General features: G+C 44.7%; 1 protein-coding gene across 1 annotated transcript; it reads left to right on the forward strand.

The window, feature by feature from the left end:
* Window positions 1-3,463: 3,463 nt before the first annotated feature.
* Wnt8a (Wnt family member 8A) lies at window positions 3,464-10,488 on the forward strand. The gene is made up of 6 exons (XM_042692216.1): window positions 3,464-3,537; window positions 3,628-3,661; window positions 3,842-3,980; window positions 6,462-6,587; window positions 7,250-7,392; window positions 9,943-10,488. Exons 1-6 carry the CDS (start codon window positions 3,470-3,472, stop codon window positions 10,486-10,488), a joined length of 1,056 nt encoding a protein of 351 aa, XP_042548150.1. The 5' UTR covers window positions 3,464-3,469.
* Window positions 10,489-12,060: the final 1,572 nt, after the last annotated feature.

The following is a 12,060-nucleotide window of genomic DNA, read 5'->3' on the forward strand; positions in this document are numbered from 1 at the left end:
GAACCTAGGGCCTCATGCATGCAAGGCAAGCACTCTACCACTGAACCACCTTCCCAGCCCCATGAGTAAGATAATTTATGCTCACAGGCAGGAAAGATCTTCCCATTTGCAATCTATACCTCTGGTATTAAGAAATTCTGTAAATCTCAAAACAGGATTGTCTCATGTAAGAGATCTGGGGAAGTCCTTTATTTTATGGAAGAAGAAGCTGAGCCCCATCCATATATTGGTCAGTAGATTGCCCTGGACCAAATAAGAAATTAGTGGTCCTTATTCTATTTTAGAAACTTTTGAGAATCTAAGCAGGCACAAGCACAAAGTTTGTGCTCACATGCGTGCACAGTATGTGCATGCACAAACACACACACCTACATCTCACTTCTTTTGTCTCTGCTTCCTGAAAATAGAATATTATTATAGAGTGTTCACTAAATGTCAATTGTTATGGGGGACATTCACAAGAAGTGAATGAGGAATCACACAAATCTTTAAAGAGTACATCGGAGGACCACCACTGGGCTATCATTAATTCTGTTCTGACCCGAGTGAGTGGCATGCAAACCAAATATGCTGTCTTAAGAAGTGAAAGTAAGCTGGGCGCTGGTGGCTCACACTGTCATCCTAGCTACTCAGAAGGCTGAGATCTGAGGATCCTGATTCAAAGCCAGCCTGGGCAGGAAAGTCTGTGAGATTCTTATTTCCAATTAACCATCAAAAGCCAGAAATGGAGCTGTGCTCAAGCAGTAGAGCACTGACCTTGAGAGAAGAAAGAAAGAAAGAAAAAAAAAAGCTCAGGACAACACCCAGGCCCTGAGTTAAAGGCCCAAGACCAGACCTTCCTCCATTCCCGCCCCCCCTAAAAAGTGAAAGTTAAAAACCGTTTTTTTTCTTTTTACAATACTGGAACTTGAACTCAGGGCTTTGTGCTTTCTAGGCTACTACCTAGAGCCTAAATAGCACCTAGTGACTAGGCTGGCATCAATCCTCAGATCTCACCTCCTGAGTAGCTATGATTACAGTCATGAGCTACCAGCCCCTGGATCTAGCCCTGTTTTTTGCTGGTCATTTTGGAGATGAAGTCTAGGAAATTTTTTTTTCTTTTTTTGCCAGTCCTGCAGCTTGAACTCTGGGCCTGGGAACTGTCCTTGATCTTCTTTTACTCAAGGCTAGCACTCTGCCACTTGAGCCACAGCACTGCTTCTGGTTTTTTCTGTTTAGTGGTTCTGAGGAATTGAACCCAGGACTTCCTGCATTCAAGGCATGCACTCTACTACTAAGCCACATTCCCAGCTCTAGCAAACATTTCTGAACAGAGTGGTCTTGAACTGAAATCCTCCTGATCTTAGCCTCTTGAGTAGCTAAAATTATAGGTGAGCTACTATCACCCAACAAACACCAGATTCTTGATTGGGAAAAATAGGACTCAGAGAAAAATGCCACTAAAACAAACTCAGTGGGGTTTTCTCAAATGTCTTGAGTCTGGGTTGCCTCTTTCCCAACCAGAGAAAAATAGTTGAGAAAGCTGATGGCAGAGATTGAGTTGAGTGAGAACTTCTAGGAAATAAGAAATAGAAAAAACAATTAAAAACAGAAGCCTTTGGTGCACACCTGTAATCCTAGCACTTGGAGGCCAAGACAGAAAGATCTCAACTTCGAGGCCAACCTAGGCTGTATAGACTTCTTCAGACAAAACAAAACCTGACAAACTAAGAACCCAAATTTCTTACTAGGTTCAATATAGTTTAAATTCCTCCATCAAATTGCTATAAACATTTCTAAACACTCTATTTCTGTACTTATTGTAACTCAGAAGAACAGCAATCAGTGAGGAGACATCATTCCTGGCCTATACTTAAGTCTATGGCCTTTAAAAGGCCCAGGAACTCCTTGGATCCCAGAATGCCTTTGGTAGGGGAATCACTAGGCTTCCCTTTGGCTTAGGATGCTGGAAACCAATCTGAGTACAATGATCATCACTGGATGATGATGCAAAACGGTGACTGCCCATCTATGCTTTATCTTGAACTACTCTTCCTTCCCCAGCCCTAGGAAAAAGCTTCAACAACCAACCAGGAAAGACCTCTACTCCTTCCTATCATCCCCAGTCCTGCCTAATGTGCCTTCAGTCCCTGTTACAGGCACAGATCTTTCCTTCCTTCTTTCCTTCATTATCCAGACACCTTCTGGTTGCAAGCCGCAGTGACCAGGGACAAGACAGTAATTAATGGACACTAGACTGTGGAACTGAGGTTTAGGACACTGGGCCTTAAGCTTCAGTTGTCCTGGGTCCATTTTACAAGGTATTTATTGAGTAGGGTACAGGTGCATACACAGAAAGTGAAATCACAATTTCCTTAGTCACAAGCACCAATCATGTGATACAATCTTAATCCTTAAGATTAAGCACCAATCATGTGATATAATTTTACTCGTGATAAATCACTTTTTTTTTTAATCTTAAGAAGCAAGCGTAAGCAATAAATGGCTTATAGTTAGCATAGATTTTTGTCAATCCCCAAGTTCCCAGAAAGTTTGGTGTAGAAATAGCCAACACCGGGATAGAAATCTGCATTCCCTTCAAGCCAGGACTGATTGATCTTTTCAGGAAACTCTGAGCATTCTGAGAGTTCTTGTTGGGAGGAGGCATTCCTTACTCCCAATCCTTTCAGGTCTCTCAGCTTGTCTTTTGGGGACTCTCATACCTTCTAAAATTTCTGCCTACATAGCCCAAACTCTAGCAATGCAGTGGTATTTATAAGTTGATTAGGAGTGTTGCTCAGTAGTAGAACATGTGCCCAGCATGCATAAGGCCCTGGGATCAACTGCCAGCATCCTTCCTTCTAAAACTGGTATTAGTATTAGAAAGAAAAGTTCACAGATTATATAAGCAATTCATAATCTGGAGATGGGTTAGACAAGTTCATCACTGAGAGAAGAGGTAGGGATAGTACACTTACTTATTTGGGTAAAGGAGAAAGAAGGGGTGAAGATTAGAGTGTCTCTATGATTATTCCCAAAGAATAAGGTCTCATTAATAGATAAGGAACTCCTAAGGATAAGTGATCTTTGTTCAGATTAGGGGGCCTAGGCTCTGGGGTATGTGATTTCTGAGAAATGGCCCCTCCTTCCCCCCTCCACCTCCCACCCAAGCAGAAATAGACTATATTTAGTGACCTTTAAGGTAGGAGAAAGGCTTCAGCCTCTCAGTCTGGGAGGGAAGAAGCGCTGGCCTGGCTGGCCTGGGCGGGGCTTCCTTAAAGGCTCTGGTCTGAATCCCTCCTCCTTGGTCCCCCATTGGGTCAGTGGCTCCTGCAGCCCTGTAAATGAGGGACAAATGAGAAGGGCTGTTGATTTTTCTCCCTTGGCCATTCAGAATTTGCTCACATAAATACTGAGAAAGACGCTGCCCTTTCCTCACTTTTCTTACTTGGCCCTGGGTTGGACCTGATTCTCTGGGGTGGGCAAGACCATGGGTAACCTGTTTATGCTGTGGGTGGCTGTGGGCATGTGCTGTGCCAACTTCAGTGCCTCTGCCTGGTAAGTCCTTCTCTCTAGCCCTCACTTCTTACCACTCATTCCCACTGGTATCCCCATTCATGTCTGCCTCCCCTATTCTCTTTTTGGTAGGTCAGTGAACAATTTCCTGATCACAGGTCCCAAGGTAAGATGGTCTCAGCTTCCCTTTTCATACTTTCCATTCCTAAGGGGATTCTTCTGGAGAAAACAGGGGAGGAGGAGACAGTGCCAGACCCCCTCACCCAGAAACCCTAAGTCTTGCCTGCTGCCCCACCTCAGGAGACCTGTGACAGGTGGAAACTCACAGTCCTTTTCCCTTTGCCAGGCCTATCTAACCTACACTACCAGCGTGGCTTTGGGTGCCCAGAGTGGCATTGAGGAGTGTAAGTTCCAGTTTGCTTGGGAGCGATGGAACTGCCCTGAAAATGCTCTCCAGCTCTCCACTCACAACAGGCTGAGAGGTGGTAAGTTTGTGTGGGAGCACACCTGTACAGGGGACATATTTCAGTCAGTCAGCACATGTGCATATGGTGTGTGTGAACGTGTGTGTGTGTGTGTGTGTGTGTGTGTGTGTTATGTGTATGTGTGTACAGTGAAATGGAAAAATGGCAGTGGGGCTGGGAAGGTGGCTCAGTGGTAAAGCGCTTGCTTGCCTTGCATGCCTGAGGTCCTGGGTTTGATTCCTCAGCACCACATAAGCAAAAAGAAAAAAAGCTGGAAGTGGCGCTGTGGCTCAGGTGGTAGAGCACTAGCCTTGAGCTGAAGAGCTGAGGGACAGCGTCCAGGCCCAGAGTTCAGGCCCCATGACCGGACCCCCCTCAAAAAAAAAAGAAAAATGGCAGTGATGTGCTGGCCTGTCATTTCCTTACTATGTGGCATTGAATAAATTATCTTCCCTTCTTAATCCCAGAGACAGGAATGTCTTGTTACAAATCTAAGAAATTGTTCTAGGTTTTTTATTTTTGTTTTGTTTTGTTGCCAGTCCTGGGGTTTAAATTCAGGGCCTTGACACTGTCACTCAGCTTTTTTGCACAAGGCTAGTGCTCGACCACTTGAACCACAGCTCCATTTGTAGATTTTTGTGATTTATTGGAGATAAGAGTGCCTGCCTGGACTGGCTTTGAGATCTTAAGAGTAGCTTTCAGGCATGATCCACCATTGCCTTGCTTGTTCTAGTTTTGGGGTGTGTGTGTGTGTGTGTGTGTGTGTGTGTGTGTGTGTGTGTGTGTGTGTGTGTGTGTTGGCAGTCATGGGTTTGAACTCAGGGCCTAAGCGCTGTATCTGAGTTTTTTTTTCTCAAGGCTAGTGCTTTATCACTTTGAGCCACAGCTCCACTTCTGGCATTTGTGCACTGTCTGTATTTGTGATTGTACACACCTTTATTTGATTTGCATGAAATAAAATTAGGAAAAGGTCTCTGTGTTTGCAGCACAAAGGAGTTTTGTATCTTCTCAATTATCATAAAAATCCAACAAGAGTGAAGTTGAATAATCACCTTGACTTGACTTTGGGTGGGCTGTGTGTGTATGTGAATGTGTGCATGACATCTATGTTTATATATAACTGTAAAGTGGTTTACATAAAAATCTTTTTTTTTTTTTAGTCAGTCCTGGGGCTTGAACTATGAGCATGGGCATGTCCCTGAGCTCTTCAGCTCAAGGCCAGTGCTCTACCACTTAAGCCACAGCACTACTTCAAGTTTTCTGGTAGTTAATTGAAGATAAGAGTCTCACATACTTTCTTGCCCGGGCTGGCTTTGAACTGCAATTCTCAGGTGTCAGCCTCCTTGAGTAGCTAGGATTACAGGCGTGAGCTACTGGTGGCCAGCTTAAGAGCCATTTTTGTAGAATAGAATTGCCGAAGAAAAGTTGTGGGAAAGTGAGTAGAGAGGGTAGGGCAAAGCAGGGTGTGGTGACTCAAACCTGTAATCTTAGCTATTTGGAAGATAGAAATCAGCGCTCTTTGCCAGAGATCACTGTTCAAGACCAGCTCCAGCAAACAGCGGTTCACAAGACTCCATTTCAGCCAGTGGCTTGGCTGGGCACAATGCGTGTCATCCCCAATGACACAGGGGAAGCACAAGTAGTAGGATCACAGCCCATGCCAGCCTGGGCATAAAGCAAAAGCCCTCCTAGAAAATAACCAAGGTAGCAGACACTAATGCTTCACACTACTCAGGAAGCTAAGATCCAGAGGATGGCAGTTTGAGGACAGCCTGGGCAAAAAAGTCTGCTAGACCCCATCTCCAGAATAAGCAGCAAGAAGCAGGGTCGGCGAGTGGTTCAGGTGTAGAATGCCAGCCTAGCAAGCCCAAGGCCCTGAGCTGAAACCCGAGTTCTGCCAAAGGGGTGGCAGAAACAACTATCTCCCCCACATTCTAATGGGATTTAAATACAGAATAGGAATATACTAAAAGGATATATGATGCAGGTAAAAAAAAAAAAATAGGAAAGAGCTCAGAGGGCAGTAGAGTACCTGCCTAGCAAACATGAAGCCCTGAGTTTAAACCTCAGTACCAAAGTTTAAGAGCTCAATATCAGAAACCATAACCCTTGTGATAGCACATGGCCCAGACTGGTGGTCAGAAAATGTGTTTCTCTCTTTCCTAAACAAGCCTTATGGCCTTTCATCTCACCCTCTGTGCATTTCAGGACAGCAGGGTCATGATCTCAACACCAAGAATGGAGAGAATGGCCTTTGGTCTCCTCATTCTGTCTCTGGGTTTTAACTTCTCCATCTGTAGCATGGAGATGCCCAGAACTTCCTCTTTGAATTGAGGTGGCTGGCAAGGCATGCACTGTTATCCAAGGAGAGCATCCTCTTTAAGCCCAAAGGAGGTTGGAGGGGGCGGGGGCAGTGGTGGTAATAGGAACATTGGTTTTCCAAAACCTGCTTCACATCATTGAGGACCAATTATTTAGTTAGTTTCCTCTTTCTCTCCAAAGCTACTAGGGAGACTTCTTTCATTCATGCTATCAGCTCTGCTGGAGTTATGTACACCATCACCAAGAACTGTAGCATGGGTGACTTTGAAAACTGTGGCTGTGATGAGTCAAAAAATGGAAAAACAGGTAAGCTGGGTTTTCAGATTGGAGTAGGAAAAGGGGAGGAGCTTCAGAGCTGAGTTGCTAAAGGTCAAAGTTCTTCACATCCCTATACTCCCACCACCCTTTCACTAGTAGGAACTCCTGGATCAAGACTCTTAAGAATTAAGACTGGGTCAGTGAGTCCAAGGATTATTAGCAAGTAGCTCTAAAAACATTAGATGATTGGGAATTAAAAAATAAAAAAGCCAAAGAAAGTTTGAAGTTAGCCTTTGTGTTAGAATGGCTTGTCTGTAACTCAAAAATATTCAACTATTTGTAGACCAAAGAAACTCAGGTTTGTCACTAGTAAAGAGGGGACTCTAACAAGAGCATTGTAGAATAATGGTGTAGAGTTCCAGAAAACCTGAGATGTGGTGAACCTTTATAATCGTCTGGATCAGCCCTGTGTGCCTACATTTACTGGGGTATAGACGACTTATTGTTCAGAGCTGAGAAGTGTCAGTAACGGGTATTGGGAATAGGACTCTTTCCACCTAACCCATGTGCCTATCTCATCTTCAGTTATAGCCTTATGCCTTCCCAGCGCTCTTGGGATGGTTTGATTGTATTCTCCAAAAATACCGTGACTCTTCTTCTGGGACTTAGCAGGGAGCTGTATGCAGAACTTATTCTTTCCTTATATATAGGAGGCCATGGCTGGATCTGGGGAGGCTGCAGCGACAATGTGGAATTTGGGGAAAGGATCTCCAAACTCTTTGTGGACAGTTTGGAGAAGGGAAAGGATGCCAGAGCCCTGATGAATCTACACAACAACAGGGCCGGCAGGCTGGTGGGTATAGGAGTTGGCCAATGTTGGCAACAGCTTCACTTCTATCTAGACTTTCAAAGCTTACCAAGAGCTGCCTCATACCTCTGTTTCATCCCCACAACCATCCAGCAAGACAGACAGCTATTCCCATTCTCTGTTTAACAAAGCCAATTAGGTCTAGGCCCAGTGGCTTATCCAAGGCACTACAACTATATACCTCAAAGGCAGGCAATGAACTCAGATCTTCAGGCTCTATTCTTCTTCACATGCAGTTTTCTGAGGACACAGAGTGATAGACAATCAAGATTTTGTTTCCATGGATTAAAATTATAATCACTTGTTCTAGAACATTAACATTATTGTCCAGCCTGGTGTCCTAAAGTCTGTCTGGGCTGTGAATTATTGAAACGGATACAAGTTTCTTTGAGGAGTCTCTTCTCCCCTAGGACTTCTGATGGGGAAGTATTTGAACTCAAATCTGGAAGCAAATTGGAGTTAAAAAAAATCATAGAAATTTCCCTGTGAATCTGTACCTAGATTTCAGGGCTGTCCAGCATAAGGGGATCAGACTCCACGAGCTCCTGTCCCTCTGAAAGAGGGCCTAGAGGGTGAATCCAAATCATCACAAATACTCAGGCTCACAGCTTCAAGGCAGTAAAACAGTGTCAGCAATCATATTTTCCTTTATAATGGTCCAAGTACTTCCTTCATAATTCTATTCAATCCCTCTCTTTCCCCTTTCTACCTCACTCCTCTTTCTTCTCTCTCTCCTTTCTCTCCTCTCCCCCCACCTCTCTCTGAGGATTTGAACCCAGGGCCTTGTGCTAAGCAAGTATGCTCCCAATTCACCTATAAAGACACCCCTCAATTTTATTCAACTCTTACTCCAGCTGGGCTGATAGAGAAAACTGTTTTTTAAAAAATAATGGAGCCTAAGCTGGGCACCGGTGGCTCACGCCTGTAATCCTAGCTACTCAGGAGGCTGAGATCTGAGGATCGTGGTTCAAAGCCAGCCCGAGCAGGAAAGTCTGTGAGACTCTTTTTTTTTTTTTTTTTTTTGGTAGTGGGGCTTGAACTCTGGGCCTGGGCACTGTCCCTGCACTCTTCAGCTCAAGGCCAGAGCTCTACCGCTTGAGCCACAGCACCACTTATGGTTTTTTTAGTGGTTTATTGGAGATAGGAGTCTCATGTTCTTTCTTGCCCGGGCTGGCTTTAAACCGTGATCCTCAGATCTCAGCCTCCTGAGTAGCTAGGGTTACAGGCATGAGCCACCGGCCCCCGGCTCCCGTGAAACTCTTATCTCCAATAAACCACTAGAAAACCAGAAGTGGCACTGTGGCTCAAGTGCTAGAGCACTCGCCTTGAGCTGAAGAGCGCAGGGACAGCGCCCAAGTCCAGAGTTCAAGCCCCACAACTGACCAAAAACAAAACAAAACTGGAAGTGGTGCTGTGGCTCAAGAAGTAGAGTGCTAGCCTTGAGCTGAAGAGCTGAACAGCGCCCAAGCCCAGAGTTCAGCCCCATGACTGACCAAAAAAAAAAAAAAAATTGGAGCCTAGTGCTGGTGGCTCACGCCAGTAATCCTATGTACTCAAGAGGCTGAGATCTGAGGATCATGGTTCAAAGCCAACCCAACAGGAAAGTCCAAGAGACTCTTATCTCCAATTAACCAACAGAAAACCAGAAGTGGCACTGTGGCTCAAAGTGGTAGAGTGTTGGCATTGAGCCAAAATGCTCAGGGACAGCAGCAGGCCCTGAGGTCAAGCCCACAATTGAATAAAATAATAATAATAATAATAATAATAGAAAGAAGCTGGGCACGAGTGGCTCATGCCTATAATTCTAGCTACTCACCAAGCTGAGATATGAGGTTTGAGGTCCAAAGTCAGCCCAGGCAGACAAAAACAAGACTCTTATCTCCAGTTAACCAGCAAAAAACCAGGAGTATGTTTCAAGTGGTAGAGCAACAGCCTTGGCGTTGGGGAGAGAAGCCTAAGAATAGTGCCAGCCTTTGAGTTCAAGCCCCACTACCAGCACACAAAAAATCCTGACTGGGACAGGTCTCAAATGGTAAAGTGCTTGCCTAATAAGCATGAAACCCTAAACTAAATTCCTAGTCCCAAACAACAAAAAAAACCAAACCAAACAAACAATAAAAAAAAAACAAACCCAACCACACACACAAAGTGAGAAACAAATAAGCAAACCTGCTCTACAAGTGATGAGAGTTCACTTCGAACGTTGTCCGAGCTCTCTCCTAGTCAGGCCGAGACACTGACTTAAAATCCCCATTGTCAGGCCTTTAAACCCCTGAACAGTCTCATTGAAGTATTTTTTATAAACTTCTTCAATCATCCTATGTTTCATCTAAGCAAAAAAAGCACAGCTGTGGGGCTGGGGATTTAGCTCAGCGGAAGGGCACCGCCTGGCCTGGGCAAGGCCCTGGGTTCGGTCCTCAGCCCCGGAAAAAAAAAAAAAAAAGCACAGCTGTAAAATAGCCCATTTAATTGTTGGCCATTGGCCTTCCTTACCAAGAGCCATTCATTCTTTTGTGTTTCTCTCTCTCTCTGAAGGCAGTGAGAGCCACCATGAAAAGGATTTGCAAATGTCACGGCATCTCAGGGAGCTGCAGCATCCAGACCTGTTGGCTGCAGCTAGCAGACTTCCGGGAGATGGGAAACTACCTAAAGACCAAGTATGAGCAGGCACTGAAAATTGAGATGGATAAGCGACAGCTAAGGGCTGGGAACAGCGCTGAGAGTGGCTGGGCTCCCGCTGAAGCCTTCCTTCCTAGCGCAGAGGAGGAGCTGATCTTTTTAGAGGAATCTCCAGACTACTGTACCCGCAATACCAGCCTGGGTATCTATGGCACAGAGGGTCGCGAGTGCCTACAGAACAGCCGTAATACATCTAGATGGGAGCAATGCAGCTGTGGGCGCCTGTGCACTGAGTGTGGGCTGCAGGTGGAAGAGAGGCGAACTGAGGCCGTGAGGAGCTGTAATTGCAAATTTCAGTGGTGCTGCACAGTCAAGTGTGACCAGTGCAGGCAAATTGTGAACAAGTATTACTGTGCACGTTTCCCAGGAAGCACCCGCTCCCCCAGCAAGGGCAGTGCCTGAAAATGCCTCACAAAGTCACCTGCTCAGTTGCATAACAGTGGAGAGGCACACAGCTTCTCTCTTGGAGGAAGCAGACATTGGAAAACAACTGGAAAATCACAGGGTTTGATTGTGGGTCTCATGGTATTTGCTACAGATGAGGAACTAGAGGCCCAACATTATACAGCATGTTTTTGGTAGAACTGGAATTAGAATGTGGGCCTCCTGACTTCTAGAACCAATCTTTCCTACAAGTGACTTAAGGCAGCTTGCTAAAAATAGAAGTTTGTCTGGGGGTCCAGTCTCCAGAGGCACTCTGTTCCTTTAAGTTTCAGGCCATGTCCCTCTTGGTTGTGCATCTAGCAGTGAGAGACACACAAAAATGAGAGTTCTCTTTAGACTGTTCAGCTCTGCTCTGGACCAAACTTCCCCCTCTGACCAACTGCAAATTATGAAGAAAAGTAAGAGACCATCTCCTGTTTGGAAGACTTTTTCTGTGGTGGGGTTTTCACCTGAGTATGCACTTTTGAAAAGTTCTCCCCATGCAAGGAATTTCCTAGCTCATAAACCAACTCTGGAACCTAAAAGAAGGAATGGTCACACTAAGTGGATAAGTGACCCTAAGTTATGACAATGTCCTACAAAAAGGGTTTTTCCCAGAGAGCTATTTTGTTATTTTCCCAGATTGGGAACTTAGCTTCATTTTTATTTTAATTTTTTAATTTTTTTTTTTTTGGGTCCGGTCGTGGGGCCTGAACTCTGGGCCTGGGCGCTGTCCCTCAGCTCTTCAGCTCAAGGTTAGCGCTCTACCACTTGAGCCACAGCGCCACTTCTAGCTTTTTTTTTTCCTGCTTATGTGGTGCTGAGGAATCGAACCCAGGGCCTCATGCATGCAAGGCAAGTGCTCTACCACTGAGCCACCTTCCCAGCCCCTTAGCTTCATTTTTATAACAAATGTTTCTTGGATATATCCAGATGAAACATTTTATCATCACTGCCTTCAGAAATCTTAAAATCAGAAAGAGTTGGGCAAGAAGAAGAAATAAGGGGTGGAGGAAGGAAAGAGGAAGTTCTGCTTCTGGGTCCCATTTATACACGGTCTAGAGAGGAAACTAGAAACTTAAAATTCCCAGACACTGACACACAAGAAATCAATACAGACTCACAGATTTAGAAGGTGTTATTTTAATGCAACCTAAGCAATTTGAGGAATAGGGAAAAACTTTGAACTGGAACCATATTCAATCAAAGTGTGTTTTAGTTTTTGACTTGGACTTCCTAAGGTATCCCCACATTGAGTCCTGCACCTCAGGGCAAGAGACTAAGATGTGGTTTCTACTTCTTTCATTTAGATCTTTCTATGGTAATCTTTGGAAGAAAGGAAGTTCCCCTATAAGGACCTGTGCTCTTGTCCACTTGGTTTCTTAAATTTCAGTATTTCAGCTTTGGGAATCTCTCTCAATAGGCCTGGTTCTCTCCTGTGGGGAGATTTTTAAAAACCAGCTGAAATGACTGATCACCAAGAGTGGGGAAACAAACCCCAGCTTGTTATTTTATTTTATTTTATTTTTAATTATTTTTTTTTTGGGGTCC

This window comes from Dipodomys spectabilis, unplaced genomic scaffold (genome assembly GCF_019054845.1).
Source record: "Dipodomys spectabilis isolate Male_0828 unplaced genomic scaffold, ASM1905484v1 ptg000147l, whole genome shotgun sequence".
Lineage (NCBI taxonomy): Eukaryota > Metazoa > Chordata > Mammalia > Rodentia > Heteromyidae > Dipodomys > Dipodomys spectabilis.